The sequence below is a fragment of the Macaca mulatta genome, chromosome 10 (genome assembly GCF_049350105.2).
Source record: "Macaca mulatta isolate MMU2019108-1 chromosome 10, T2T-MMU8v2.0, whole genome shotgun sequence".
In the NCBI taxonomy this organism is placed as follows: domain Eukaryota; kingdom Metazoa; phylum Chordata; class Mammalia; order Primates; family Cercopithecidae; genus Macaca; species Macaca mulatta.
In genome coordinates this window covers 10,199,850-10,215,103 of record NC_133415.1, presented here as the reverse complement: position 1 = coordinate 10,215,103, position 15,254 = coordinate 10,199,850, and the positions used below count along the sequence as shown (strand labels likewise).

Below are 15,254 nucleotides of genomic sequence, written 5' to 3'. Positions count from 1 at the left end.
CACACACATATATGTATATATATATAAAATTTTATTTTATTTTGGGACAGAGTTTTGCTCTTGTTGCCCAGGCTAGAGTACAATGGTGCAATCTCGGCTCACTGCAACCTCCACCTCACGGGTTCAAGCGATTCTCCTGCCTCAATCTCCCGAGTAGCTGGAATTACAGGTGCCCACCACCACACCCAGCTAATTTTTGTATTTTTAGTAGAGATGGGGTTTCACCACATTGGCTAGCCTGGTCTCGAACTCCTGACATCAGGTAATTCGCCCACCTCAGCCTCCCAAAGTGAGCCACCATGCCCAGCCTGACATTTATATTTATTCGGCCTTCACTACATGGTTTACAGACATTATTCATTATAATCCCCCACCCCCTGCCATTTTTTTTTTTAGATGGAGTCTTTGTCGCCCAGGCTGGAGCGCAGGGGTACAATCTCAGCTCACTGCAACCTCCTCTTCCAGGGTTCAAGGGATTCTCCTGCCTCAGCTTCCTGAGTAGCTGAGACTACAGGCGCACTGAATCACCATGCCTGGCTAATTTTTGTATTTTTAGTAGAGACAGGGTTTCACCATGTTGGCCAGGCTGGTCTCGAACTCCTGACTCAAGCAAGCCTCGCACCTTGGCCTCTCAAAGTGCTGGGACTACAGGCGTGAGCCACCACGCTCGTATTTCATTAAAATCCTTAAGTCAAACTTTATGTGGATGCAGTTTCCTGATCCTTATCTTACAAATGAAGAAATTGATACTGCTAGTTTGCCAGGGTCACACAGCCAGTGAGTGGCAGGGCTGGGGACCTTGGTCCTCCTAATAATTGCCTTAGTGACATAAGCACCACACCATCCAGCCTCCCTAAATTGCCAGGCGCAGCCTCTCACTGCCTCTAGCCCATGATCTTGCATCTATCCCAGGTGTCTTAAGGGTTGATTTCCCACTAAACAGCAGAAATGTCTGATGGCCACTGAATTCTGTTTTCAGATCTGGACAAAAGCATCTACCTTCTTCATGCCAGAGGCTTTCTTTTTTCTTTTTTTTTGGCAGGGTCTTGCTCTGTCGCCCAGGCTGGAGTGCAGTGGTGCAATCACGGCTCACTGCAGCCTCAGTCTCCTGGGCTCAAGCAAGCCTCCCACCTCAGCCTCCTAAGTAGCTGGAAACACACACCTGTGTCACTACACCTCACTAATTTTTTGATTTTTTCTAGAGATAGGATCTCACAGACTGGGTGTGGTGGCTCGTGCCTGTAATCCCAGCGCTTTGGGAGGCCAAGGTGGGTGTATCATTTGAGGCCAGGAGTTCAAGACCAGCCTGGCTGACATTGCAAAACTCCATCTCCATTTTAAAAAAATGCAAAAAACTTAGCTGGGCAGGGTGGCACATTCCTGTAATCCCAGCTACTCAGGAGGCTGTGGTGTGAGAATCGCTTGAACCCGGGAGGCAGAGGTTGCAGGGATCCAGGATTGTGCCACTGCACTCCAGCCTGGGTGACAAAGTGAGACCTTGCTCAAAAAAAAAAAAAAAGAGAGATGGAATCTCACTGTGTTGCCAAGGCTGGTCTAGAACTCCTGAGCTCAAGGAATCTTCCCACCTCAGCCTCCTGAAGTGCTGGGATTACAGCTGTCAGCCACCTATAATCCCAGCACTTTGGGAGGCCGAGGCAGGAGGAGGATCACTCGAGTCCAGGAGATGGAGACCAGACTGGACAACATGAGACCCTATCTCTACAAAAAATTTTAAAAATTAGCCAGGTGTAGGGATGTGTACCTGTGGTCTCAGCTACTTGGGAGGCTGAGGCCAGAGGATCATTTAAGCCCAGGAGCTGGACAGCTGGAGGCTGCAGTGAGCCATAATCATGCTACTATCCTCCAGCCTGCGCAAGAGAGTCAGATCCTGTCTCAAAAAAAAAAAGGTAAACACAGCTCCGGGTTCTTGTCTCTCCTAGAACTTACCACAGTGCATTTAAATATTTAAAATTTGGTTCACTGTTATATCCCCAGTTCCTAAGATTGTGTCTGGCACAAATGCTTGTGGAAGAGATAACATTTGTAAAGATAAAGTCTGCCAAGCTCACAGCTGATCTGAAATAAATTAAAAATACATACACATGTGTGTATGTGTGCATGTGTGTAAAATGAAGAGGATTAAGAAGGAAATCTGAAAGAACTCTTGAGAGAGTCCTCCAGGAATTAATGGGGCAGGTAGTGATAAATGAACACTCTTTGGATCATGAGCTATGGATTCAAATGTAGGCTCTTCACCAGTCCTGAGGCAGTATCATGGATATGCATAGCTGGTCTGTCTGGTTAATCTCCCCTTACCTAGTAGGCCTTCTAAGCAGCCTCAAATCCTTTCTAGAAATATCCCTGGCAAAGATTCTCTCCTTGACTTAACTCTAGGCTCCCCTGAACTTTTCAACTAGGCCTTGACTTTTGGACTTCTGTGTTCATCTTTACATTGTCCAGTTTTTTGTTTTGTTTTTAGGGACAGGGCCTTGCTCTCTTACCCTGGCTGGAGTGCAGGTGGCATGATCATCACTCACTGCAGCCTCAAACTCCTGGCCTCAAGTGATCCTCCTGCCTCAGCCTCCAGAGTAGCTGGGACTACAGGCGCATGCCAGCTAATTCTTTAATTTTTTGTAGAGATGGGGTCTCACTATGTTGCCCAGGCTGGTCTTGAACTCCTGGGCTCAAGTGATCCTCCTGCCTAAACCTCCCAAAGTGCCAGGATTAGAGGTGTGAGCCACTGCCCCTGGGCCACACTGTCCACTTTTGGTAAGAATCCTGCTAAGTTGGTTTAGCTAGACTCCCCCATTCTCCAAACCTGATTGTCAATATCTTTTTATTATTATTATTATTTTTTGAGATGGAGTCTCACTGTGTCTCCCAGGCTGGAGTGCAATGGCACAATCTTGGCTCACTGCAACCTCCACCTCTGGGGTTCAAGTGATCCTTCTGCCTCAGCCTCCTGAATAGCTGGGATTACAGGCACCCACCACTAAGCCTGGCTAATTTTGGTATTTTTGTAGAGACGGGGTTTCACCACGTTGGCTAGGCTGGTCTTGAACTCCTGACCTCAGGTGATCCGCCCGTCTCGGCCTCCCAAAGTGCTGAGATTACAGGCGTGAGCCACTGCACCCAGCCCTGATTGTCAATATCTAATCAGGTTCCTCATTCTCCACAATCCCTCAGGTGATGTGTGATCACCTTGGCCTGTCTTCAGCCAGAATCTTGTTAGATGGGTTTACGCCAGAATCCTCTTTTATCTCTGATGCAGTTTCCTATGCATTGGCCCTCAATCAGTGGCCTTGCTCCTTCCTTATAAATTCCCATTGCCCATGCTGAATTCTGAATTGAGCCCAAATACTCTCCGCGACCGCAAAACCCACTGCAGTGGTCCCTACATCCATCATGATGCCAATAAAGTCGGCCTTATACTCTTTAACAAGTGTCATTCAATATTTTTTAACATCCTATACATAAAACTCCAGCCAAGCGAGGTCCTGATTTTCTTCTGTGTCTCCAGTTCCCATCTGTGAGAAGGGTTTTGGGCAGCCTTTCATGAAAGCACCTGGAAGCCGGAGGGGGGGCTTTTGACACAGATGGGGAAGGGCGGAGGCGCTGGGTTTGAGCAGCATTAGCCCAGAAATGCAGAACTGCCACAGGAAACCCCCCTAAAAGGCAGGACACTTTTAAAGAAAATAAAGGTGAATTCCAGGCTTGAGCTTTCGACGGGGAATGGGGCTTCTCCGACTCGCCCACCCCCTTCTCCCCAGGTGCGCAGCCCGCGCCGCCCACCCCGGGCGCGGCGAGGCGACGGGAGCCGCGCTCTCTAGGACCCGAGGAGGAAGAGCTGCAGGGAGACGGTGCCTCCAGCGGGTGCTGCCGCGAGCGGCCGGCCGAGGGGCTGGAAATGAAAGTAAAGCGCTCCAGAGCCACATGGACGGAGCTGCCGGGGCGGCGGCGCCGGGAGCAGGATGCGGCCGCCCGTAATTAAATAACATTTACTCTTATTATTACTAATAATAATAACGTAATCATACCTCTAGTCATAGCATACCATTTATCGGGCTCGGCGCAGGCCCGCGGGGAGCGCAGCCCGGCGGAGGTAAGTGCTTGGCGCGGCCCGAGCCCCGCGGAGCAGAGGTCGGGGCCACCGCGTCCGGGGCCGCCCGCGCGCGAGGGTTCGGGGACGCCCGGGCCGGGCTGGGCTGGGGAAGAGGCGCGGAGAGCCCTGTCCAGGCCGGGGCCGCGCGCTGGGCCACCTGGAAAGTGGGATTTTGCAAAAAATAAATCGTCTCTAAACCCCCATTTCCTTCCTCCTTTTTGGGGATCCCGGTCCCCATGCCCTGCCCCAAAGTTTCAAAGTTACCGTGCGGCCGGGGGCACCTGGCGCTGGGGAGACTCGGCCGCCCCTGCAGCCCCCAGGAGGTGTCTTGAAATTTTCGTGGGGCCTCTCTCTTCGGCGTCCGGAGCTTCTGGGGCGCCCGGATGCTTTGCCGACCCCGCGCAGAGGGTCTCGGGGGCTGGCAGGGGCGTCACTGGCAGGGCCCCCCTTCCTTTTGTGTTCGCCTTGGCCCCGCAGCACCCGCAGTTGGAGGGGCCGCGTCGAGGGCCGGGGAGCGGGGCCGCCCGACGGGCCGCCCCTTTCGGCTGCGGCGTCCACGCGAGCCCGGGGATCCGGGGCCTGCAGCCGGGCCCGCGGGAAGGGGGCGGCAGGACAGGGGGGCGCGGTCTGGGCCTGCTGGGCAGGGGGGCGTTTCCGGTCGCAGGATCAGTCTGTGGACTCCGAGGCCTGTGGGAGGCCAGCGGCAGTCCAGGGAGTGCTGCGGATCCCGGCTCTGGCGTCTGGGGAGGGGGCGCCCTGACGGGGCTGGGGGCCTGGGAGCCGCCGACCCCGGCCTTATACCCCCATCCTGCCCGCAGTGAGCCTGGGGGCCCCCCTCCGGGCTTGCTCCCTCCTCCTTTCCCCTCCTTTCTCCTTAACTCTGTCTGTTTTGGGTGTTTATAAGGCGCCTGGTTGGGGGGACTTTCACAGACAAAGCCGTTTTCCCAGGGGGAAAAATAATCATATAAATACAGCTCACTCTGATAGAACCCGATGGCCGTGTTGCCAACAGGGAATTGAGGGGGAAGACTAGGGGGCTAGGGCCCTGCGTGGGGAGTCTGGGGGCTCGAAAGGGGACTGGGCCTGAGTGGGGAGCTGGTGGTCAGCGGTTTTATTTCTCGGGTTGCTAGCTTTGGCATCAGACTTTGAACCCCAACTTCTTGCCATATTCTTCAGCATCTGCAGTTCAGCCTGATGAAAATAGCAGCATGCAGATCCTTGAATTTTCACACAAATGAGATAATTATAGTACATATAGCAACTGTGTTGGACACAAAATGCTGGCGGATGGAATCTTTAATTCTACTACCAATACTTCCCCCACACACGTACAGCCATCCCCTCGTGGTGGTCTTCTTTCCAAGCATGTTCACCTCTCACAGAAGTTGGACTGCAAGGTGGAAATGACACCTGGTCAACACTCGATGGAGCATGTTTGAGAAGTGGGGAGACTTAAGGTGGGAAGAAGGAGCCTGTCCAGGAGGGATGATGGGAGAGAGACTTTGTTGTCCCTGAGCTGGGATAAAGTTTCTGTTCCGTAGGTGCTGTGTGTTCTTAGCTGCTGGCTTTTGTATAGGTTAGACAGGAATGGAGGTTTTGGTAGATTACTGCGGGGCTAAGAAGCTTGGTGGGATGCGCTGATGTCTCCAGTCTTAGTAGGAAAGCTGAGACGTCGGTTGAGACATGGATAGAGAGTCTGAAAATAATCCCTCAATCTGAAAATAATAATCCCTTAAATATCACTTTTTAGTTTATAACAAAAGGGCTTTCACATGTGTTGGCTCATCTGTCCTCCATAGCAACTGTGTCAGGTAGACATTTTCCAGATGAGAGACCTTAGGCCGAATTGTGAGTCTTGCCGGAAAGTCAGATAGCAGAGGTAGGATTCCCACCCAGTTTTCTGGCTCCGAATCGTCACCCTTTCCCAGAGTCCTGGGCCACCTTAGCAAGTTACTTTTCTTTTTATTTTTTATTTTCTTTTATTTTTTTGAGACAGAGTCTCGCTCTGTCGCCCAGGCTGGAGTGCAGTGGTGAGATCTTGGCTCACTGCAAGCTCCGCCTCCTGGGTTCACACCATTCTCTTATCTCGGCCTCCCAAAGTGCTGGGATTACAGGCGTGAGCCACCTTGCCTGGCCTTCTTTTCATTTTTCATTTTGAGACAAGGTCTCACTCTGTCACCCAGGCTGGAGTACAGTAGCACAATTGTAACTTAGTCTGCTGGCTTGGCTCAGGCAATCCTCCTGCCTTGGCCTCCCAAAGGGATAGGGTTACAGGCATGAGCCACCAAACCTGGCTGCTACAAGTTACTTTCTTTGTTTCTTTCTTTCTTTCTTTCTTTTTTTTTTTTTGACAGAGTCTCACTCTGTTACCCAGGCTGGAGTGCAGTGGCAGGATCTTAGCTCACTGCAACCTCTGCCTCCTGGGTTCAAGTGATTCCTGGGCTCAACATATCTGGATTCAAGTGAACTCCTGGGCTCAACGTATCTGCCCACCTCGGCCTCCCAAAGTGCCAGGATTACAGGCGTGAGCCACCTTATGCCCATCTGCAAGTTACTTTTCTTTTTTTTTTTTTTTTTTTTTTTGAGACGGAGTCTCACGCTGTTGCCCAGGCTGGAGTGCAGTGGCGCGATCTCGGCTCACTGCAAACTCCGCCTCCTGGGTTCACGCCATTCTCCTGCCTCAGCCTCCTGAGTAGCTGGGACTACAGGCGCCCGCCACCGAGCCCGGCTAATTTTTTGTATTTTTAGTAGAGACGGGGTTTCACTGTGGTCTCGATCTCCTGACCTTGTGATCCGCCCGCCTCGGCCTCCCAAAGTGCTGGGATTACAGGCTTGAGCCACCGCGCCCGGCCTGCAAGTTACTTTTCAAGTGCCTCTTGTGAGATGCTGTGGGGCAGGTTTGCAACTGACTTTGTCATTTATTATCTGGCTGGAAAGAGAAACTTCACTCCAGTGAATCAATGAGAACACAAGAATTATGGTGTCAATGCGGTGGGAGTGGAGAGAAGAGAGCTCAAGGTTACCTGAAAAAGTTAGAGAAGTCTTCTTCTAGGAAGTAGAATTTGAACTTGAAAGAATGGGGAGGCTTGCCAGGGTGGGTTAGCCACAATTGCTTCTGTGCTGGAAGGTTGACTTACATTCTCTGTAATTGTTATAGTAGCTCCATGAGGGGTAGGCACTGTAATCTCCATTTCACAGATGAAGAAATTGAGAAACACAGAATTTGTGTGCCCAGCCCAAGGTCAATCTGCAGGATTTGAATCCAGGCCTTCTTGACTCTTGAGTGTGCTCCTGACCTCTGCACCACCTTCCTCTCAGATACGTAAGCAACAACAGGGACTGGCCTGTAATCCCAGCACTTTGGGAAGCCGAGGCAAGCTGATCACTTGAGGTCATGAGTTCAAGACCAGCCCTGGCAACATGGTGAAACCCAGTCTCCACTAAAAACACAAAAATTGGCCAGCTGCAGTGGCTCATGCCTGTAATCCCAGCACTTTGGGAGGCCGAGGCGTGCGGATCACGAGGTCAAGAGATTGAGACCATCCTGGCCAACATGGTGAAACCCCGCCTCTACTAAAAGTACAAAAATTAGCTGGGTATGGCGGTGCATACCTATAATCCCAGTTACTTGGGAGGCTGAGGCAGAAGAATCGCTTGAACCCAGGAGGCAGAGGTTGCAGTGAGCCAACATCGCACCACTGCACTCCAGCCTCGTGACAGAGTGAGATTCTGTCTCAAAAAAATAAAAAAATAAAAAAAATAACTGGGCATGGTGGTGGGTGCCTATAATCCCAGCTACTTGGGAGGCTGAGGCAGGAGAATCTCTTGAACCTGGGGGGTGGAGGTTGCAATGAGACAAGATCATGCCACTGCACTCCAGGTTGGGCTACAGAGTGAAACTCCGTCTCAAAAAACAAAAACAGAGACCAGATGGTCTGAATTAGCAAATGCAACTAGGGTAGCACTGTCAGCAGGCTCCCCAAGACCAAGGAGTTCTCCTAAACTGGCTCTGTGTCCCAGGGCCCCGCGGGGCTGGCCCAGTGAAAGCACTCTCAATAGGTTTCTAACTGCAGAAAGCAGAATGGTAGTGGAAGGAGGACCGGTCCCTGAGCGTGGGGATTTGAGCAAGTTTGGTTCCTTAGTGCCTGCTAGGTGCTGGCTCAGCACCCTGGAAGAGTTTGGAGCTTGGGATGAGATAGATATGGACCATTAATCTGAGCTTCCCAAGGACAGGAAGTGGGTCTGATTCACCCTCTGTGCCTCCAGCCCCAGAGGCAGTGCCAGGATGACACACTCAGCCATTGTGTTGTCAAATTGAATTATGCCCCAGCGTAGAGGAGGAAGGTTTATTTTGCCCAGGAGTGGAAGGTCTTCCTAGAAGTGCCATTTGAACATCTGAAAGATAGGTTGAAAAGCCAGAGAAAGGGTGTTCTAAGCAGAGGCATTGAGATGGACAAAGGCAGGGATGTATAAAGAAGAACAGGTCACCTGGTACAGCCACAGTCTAGTGGGCAGATATATGACTTTGAGTTCAAGTCAGGCTCTGCCATCATGATCCTTTTGATTCTCTGGGCCTCAGTTTCCCCTTCTAAAAAGGAGCCCTGAGATTTGATGATATTTAATGATAACCCATGCCTGGGGATTAGGATAAGAAACTCAGATGAAGGGAGCTAGAAGTGTTTAAAAATTTGTATTAATTTAGCAATCACTGGACCAGCAATTCTCTAGGCCCTGTTGCAAGTCCTTTTTCCTAAATTAGCTTATTTAATTTTTTTTTTTTTTTTTTTTTTGAGACGGAGCTTTGCTCTTGTGGTCCAGGCTGGAGTACAATGGCGCAATCTCGGCTCACTGCAGCCTCTGCCTCCTGGGTTCAAGTGATCCTCCTGCCTCAGCCTCCTGAGTAGCTGGGATTACAGGTGTCCGCCACCATGCCCAACTAATTTTTGTATTTTCAGTAGAGACGGGGTTTCGCCATGTTGGCCAGGCTGGTCTTGAACTCCTGATCTCAAGTGATCGATCCTCCTCGGCCTCCCAAAGTGCTGGGTTTACAGGCATGAGCCCCCGCGCCCAGCCTTTACTTAATTCTTTCAACAGCCCTATAGGGAGGCACTATAATTATCCCCATTTTACAGGTGAAGAAACTGTGGCATAGAGAGATTCCATGAAGTGCGGAAGGGGCAGAGCTGCAGAGCCAACCCAGGATGTCTGGCTCTAGAGCTGGCCTGGTGTGGGCCTGGGAAGGAGCCTCAGGGGAGACCCAAGGTTATTCAGACAGCAGGTGTGGAGGTACTGCAGCCCCAAGCTGGAGGCTCAGCCTGGGCTGATGATGGCTGTGCGTCAGCTCCCAGGAGCCTGCACAGAAGTCAGCTCCTTTCTTTTTTTTTGAGACAGAGTCTCCCTCTGTCACCCAGGCTGGAGTGCAGTGGTGTGATCTTGGCTCACTGCAACCTCTGCCTCCCAGGTTCAAGCTGTTCTCCTGTTTCAGCCTCCCGAGTAGCTAGGATTACAGGCACATGCCACCACACCCAGCTAATTTTTTTATTTTTATTTTTATTTATTTTTAGTAGAGATGGTATTTCACCATGTTGGTCAGACTGGCCTCGAACTCCTGACCTCGTGATCCACCCGCCTCGGCCTCCCAAGTGCTGGGATTATAGGCATAAGCCACCACGCTGGGCCTGAAGTCAGCTCCTTTCATCACATTTCACGGCCCCTGGAAAACAAGCTCGTTTTCCTTCGTCTGTCAGCACCAGCTACAGACTCCTTCCCACCGAATTCATTCCCCCCAGGGAGACTGTTTCTTTGCAGGCGTGTTGGTTGTGTTGGTGCCGGGTCGGTTGTGTTGGTGCTGTCTCCCCACCGGGCTATGGAGGCCCAGAGGGAGGGACATTCAGAACCCTTGTTCCCTTAAGAAACATCTGGTAAAGGCCGGGCGCGGTGGCTCAAGCCTGTAATCCCAGCACTTTGGGAGGCCGAGACGGGCGGATCACGAGGTCAGGAGATCGAGACCATCCTGGCTAACACGGTGAAAACCCGTCTCTACTAAAAATATGAAAAAAAACTAGCCGGGCGAGGTGGCGGGCGCCTGTAGTCCCAGCTACTCAGGAGGCTGAGGCAGGAGAATGGCATGAACCCGGGAGGCGGAGCTTGCAGTGAGCTGAAATCCGGCCACTGCACTCCAGCCTGGGCCACAGAGCGAGACTCCGTCTCAAAAAAAAAAAAAAAAAAAGAAACATCTGGTAACTTCAGTTCTGCAGCATCACAGCTCCTCAGCATCAGAGGCTGAGACACGAGCTTGGTGGTGATTGTGGGGATACGATCACCCATATAGCAGCATATAACACCCATATACCAGCAGCCCCCATATAGTTAACACCACTGTATACCAGCATCGTGCTTGACATTTCCTATGCATTCTCTTATTGAATCCACTTAACAGCTCTTCAAGGCTGGAGCAATCATTGGCAGCCCCATCTTGTAGATGAGGAGCCTGAGGCTCAGAAAGACTAAGTAACACTTCCGAGATCACACAGCTGAGGTAGAGAAGGGAGTCACATGAAGCCACTGGCATCCGAGGTCTTAGCTGCCATGCATGAGACAGCCTTCAAGTTACTTCCAGTTTCCTCGAAGCTCTTTTCTTACCAGTCTGGAAATCCTAACTACCACCACCATTTGTGTCCTGCTGTGTCCACAGTCTCTCATTAATTGTCATGACAGTCTTTCGAGGTAAGGTAAGAGGTGTCCCTGTTTTTCAGAAGAAAAAGACTGAGGCATCACCCCACCACTGCTCTTCCTACCCAGTCCACACTGTGGTTTGGGAGGGGAACAGGGTATTAGATTCCCTGAGACCAAGAACCGTGTCTTCTGATTCGTTTGTGTTACTGAAGTGCTGGGGTCGGCTGATGATCATTCCTTGAGCACTTCCTGTGAGGGCTGCAGGGAAGGTGGGGGCTCTGGCCCTCCTGGGGTTTTCAGAGGTCGCCCTGGTTCAGCTACGCCCTTGCTCCCCAGAGCATCCCTGTGTCATCCTTCTCCCTCCACAGGCTGAGGAATGCAGGGCAGGGAGCCCAAAGTCCTGAATTTCATTCCCAACTCCTGTTCCTGCTGGCTATATGATGGAGGCACGATTATTTTGTCATTCTTGGCTTCTGTCTCCTTTTCTGTGAAATGGCCGTACTGATCCAGTCAAATCTGTGGCAGCGGTTGCAGTTGTGATCATTTAATAGCCTTCAGAATATTCCTGAATCTTCTTCACTGTCTGCCTTGATCCAGGCCTGGACTACTGCAGTAGCCTCCTAACCAATCTCCCAGTATCCTCCCTGCAGTAGCCAAAGGATCTTCTTGCAAAATAAATAAGCCCCTGTCACTCTTCTGCTGAAAAGTCTCCTGCAGTTTCCTGACACATGCAAAACACAGCCCTGGCTTCCGGCATGGCCTGTGAGTGGCTCTGGGACCAGCCTTGTCTGCCCCTTGCACTTTGCCTCCCACGTGGCTTGCCCTCACTCGGGTGCTTCAGCCACGCTGGCCTTCTGAGTTTTCCTGGAACATTATCAGCTTGTTCCCACCTCGGGGCCATTGCCTGTGCCCTGTCCCCTGCTAGGTAGGTGCCCTCTTACCCCACCTCCTATCTTCATGACTAGCTCCCTGTCTTTCTTAAATGCTAGCTTCCCCCTAACGGTCTTCCCTAAACTCCCAGTCTGCTTTCTTTCTTTTTTTCTTGTTTTGAGACAATCTGGCTGGAGTACAGTGGTGTGATCTCGGCTCACTGCAACCTTGACCTCCTGGGTTCTAGTGATTCTCCTGCCTTAGCCTCCTGAGTAGCTGGGATTAGAGGTGCCCACCACCACACCCGGCCTAATTTTTGTGTTTTTAGTAGAGATGGGGTTTCACCATGTTGACCAGGCTGGTCTTGAACTCCTGGCCTCAAGTGATCCGCCCACCTCGGCCTCCCAAAGTGCTGGGATTACAGGCGTGAACCACCGTGCCCGCCCCTAGTGTGCTTTCCATCACTCCATGCCACGCTTCCTGCTTCAGCTTCCTTGTGACTCTGATCTCTATTTTTACTTGTCGTGTGCATTTCATGCTGGTTTATTTGTCTTCCTGCCCATGGATGACAAGCTCCACCAGGGAAAGGACTTTATTAACCATGTTCCCTTAGCACCTGGTAGGTCCCCTTTGCACTAAAAGTGCTTCATGGTTATTTGTTGAATAAATGAATAATAGTAGCAGGTTGGCCACAGAATAGCCCTTGCCAAACAGCCCACGACTGGGCAGGGAAACTGCAAAGAAATCAACATGGACTGACTGAAAACTTACAGGATAATTATGTCTGTTGTGAGTGCTCTCTACAGCACCCAGTTCAGCAGAAATATGAATTTCTGACCCCTTCTGGGGGAAGCACACCAGGTGGATCTGCAAAATTGTCTTGTCAGGTGTGTATCATCATCCCTGTCTCCCAAATGACAAAACTGAGGCTCAGGGAGGTGCCCTGAAAGCCAGTGTGGAACAGTGCTGGGCTTTGAACCCAGGGCTGGTGGATTGCATGGCCCAGCCTGCCTCCCTGTCAGCACCAGGCACCAAAGCAAGCAGAGCAGCGCTGGAAACTATCTTTGGCCACAAGGATTTTCAAGTTCCCTGGGAGCAGGAGCAGTGACTAACTAACTGCTCAAGAGGAACAGGGTACGCCGCAGTGTTAGACAGTCATTCTGAGCTATGGGCCTCTGGGTGACTCTGGCTTATTTTTTTAATACTTGCCTATAATTTCCAAAGCTTTTACAATGACCTTCTGTTACTGTTTTAAAAAGGGAGTTTTGTTTTTTTTGTTTTTTTTTGTTTTTTTTGGAGTCTCGCTCTGTCACCCAGTCTGGAGTGCAGTGGCGCGATCTCAGTTCACCGCAGCCTGCGCCTCCCGGGTTCACGCCATTCTCCTGCCTCAGCCTCCTGAGTAGCTGGGACTACAGGTGCCTGCCACCACACCTGGCTAATTTTTTTTTTTTTTTGTATTTTTAGTAGAGACAGGGTTTCACTGTGTTAGCCAGGATAGTCTCAATCTTCTGACCTTGTGATTCACCCGCCTCGACTTCCCAAAGTGCTAGGATTACAGGCATGGGCCATTGCGCCTGGCCAAGGAGTTGGTATATTTTAAGCATCTCACTTTAAGCACCACATCTGGTGGGTCTTGATGAAGAAGCTGGAGCAAGGCTGGATGCGGTCGCTCACGCCTGTAATCTCAGCACTTTGGAAGGCCGAGGTATGCGGATCACTTGAAGTCAGGAGTTCAAGACTAGCCTTGCCAACATGGTGAAACCCGTCTTTACAAAAAATACAAAAAAAAATTAGCTTAGCATGGTGGCGCATGCCTGTAGTCCTAGCTATTTGGAGGCTGAGACAGGAGAATCGCTTGAACCTTGGAGGTGGAGGTTGCACTGAGCCGAGATCGAGCCGCTTAACTCTAGCCTGGGCGTCAGAGCAAGACTCTGTCTCAAAAAAAAAAAGAAAAAAAAGAAGCAGCTGGAGCCCAGGCCCCCTGGAGACAGGGATGTGGGTTTGAACCATTCCTGTGCAGTTTGGCCCCAAGTTGTTGGCAGGGTAAGACAAGATTATGAAAGTAGAAGCCCTTTGTAACCAGAATGCTGCCGTTGGAAACAGGAGTGTGCTTTGCTACTGACTCTTAGTTTAGTTTGTGGGGCAGGGACCAGGGAGTTGGGGAGGTCTGGGGAAGTTTCCTGAACTTTGGTTTCTGTTCAAGGTGAGCCAGTTGACAAGAACACAAGCTGCAGGTTGCCATTTCACATTCATTCCTGGAGCCGGGAGCCCTGCCAGTAGCTCCAGCTTTCTTCCTCAGCAACAATGTGGCCTTGGGCAAGTCACAGATCCCCACCACGCTTCACTTTTCTGTGAAAAGTGGGGTAACAAGCACCTACCTTTGATATGACTGGGTGGATAAATAATATGATTCGTTAGAATAGGGTTTCTAAATCTTTTCAGACCTGTCATGTTTTTAAATGTATAAAGTGCCAGCCTAGGCAACATGGCAAAACCCTGTCTCTACAAAACGTACAAAAAATTAGCCAGGCATGGTGCAGCGTGCCTGCGGTTCCAGCGACTCAGGACGCCGAAGGTGAAATGATTGCTGGAGCCCAGGAGGCGGAGGCTGCAGTGAGCTGAGATCCCGCCACTGCACTACAGCCTAGGTGGCAGAGCAAAACAAAAACAAAAGTATAGGCCAGGCGTGGTGGCTCACATCTGTAATCCCAGCACTTTGGGAAGCCGAGGCGGGCAGATCACTTGAGGTCAGGAGTTTGAGATCAGCCTGGCCAACATAGTGAAACCCCATCTCTACTAAAAATAAAAAATTCACTGGTCGTGGTGGCGGGTTCCTGTAATCCCAGCTACTTGGGAGGCTGAGGCAGGAGAATTGCTTGAACCTGGGAGGCAGAGGTTGCAGTGAGCCAGGATCGCGCCACTGCACTCCAGCCTGGGTGACAGAGTGAGACTCTGTCTCAAAAAAAAAAAAAAGAAAAAGTATAAAGTGAAATACACAGGTTTACAAAGGAAAGCAGTTCTCCTGGATTATAGTATCAATTAAAACACCAAATCTAGCAGTCTAATGGAACTCCCCTAATTTCTTTTCTTTCTTTTTTTTTTCCTGAGACGGAGTCTCACTCTGTTGCCAGGCTGGAGTGCAGTGGCGCAATCTCGGCTCACTGCAACCTCTGACTCCCTGGTTCAAGCGATTCTCCTGCCTCAGCCTTCTGAGTAGCTGGGATTACAGGGACGCACCACCACACCCAGCTAATTTTTGTATTTTTAGTGGAGACAGGGTTTCACCATGTTGGCCAGGATGGTCTCGATCTCCTGACCTCATGATCCGCCTGCCTTGGCCTCCCAAAGTGCTGGGATTACAGGCGTGAGCCACTGCGCCTGGCCCAGAACTACCTTATTTTTTTTATTTTTATTTTTTTTGAGATGGAGTCTCGCTCTGTCGCCCAGGCTGGAGTGCAGTGGCGCCATCTCGGCTCACTGCAAGCTCCGCCTCCCAGGTTCACGCCATTCTCCTGCCTCAGCCTCCCGAGCAGCTGGGACTACAGGCGCCCGCCACCACGCCTGGCTAATTTTTTGTATTTTTAGTAGAGACAGGGTTTCACCGTGG

The 15,254-nt window shown here is 51.0% G+C and overlaps 2 protein-coding genes and 1 long non-coding RNA gene across 20 annotated transcripts in view; 1 reads left to right on the top strand and 2 right to left on the bottom strand.

The window, feature by feature from the left end:
- The window catches only part of RANGAP1 (Ran GTPase activating protein 1), a 54,189-nt gene extending 48,967 nt beyond the window's left edge, over positions 1–5,222 (bottom strand). For 5 of the 8 annotated variants that reach the window (XR_013398958.1, XM_077949513.1, XM_077949505.1 and 2 more), the window contains exon 1: positions 4,367–5,222. The gene's annotated coding sequence lies outside the window, so the exon portion shown is untranslated. The remainder of the gene's footprint in view (positions 1–4,366) is intronic. The other 3 variants (XM_077949501.1, XM_077949497.1, XM_077949515.1) reach the window with 3 other exon arrangements.
- Positions 3,876–15,254, top strand: part of ZC3H7B (zinc finger CCCH-type containing 7B) — a 64,272-nt gene continuing 52,893 nt past the window's right edge. For 8 of the 11 annotated variants that reach the window (XR_013398953.1, XR_013398952.1, XR_013398954.1 and 5 more), the window contains exon 1: positions 3,876–4,102. Coding sequence is in view for 1 of the 11 variants with exons in the window: in XM_077949472.1 (XP_077805598.1) it covers positions 3,972–3,983 (12 nt within the window). In the remaining 10 variants the exon portion in view is untranslated. The remainder of the gene's footprint in view (positions 4,103–15,254) is intronic. The other 3 variants (XR_013398951.1, XR_013398950.1, XM_077949472.1) reach the window with 1 other exon arrangement.
- On the bottom strand, positions 9,043–11,883 carry LOC144331659 (uncharacterized). Its single transcript, XR_013399002.1, has 2 exons — positions 10,201–11,883; positions 9,043–9,198 (listed from the first exon to the last, which is right to left on the bottom strand). It is a non-coding gene; the product is annotated as an uncharacterized LOC144331659 (long non-coding RNA).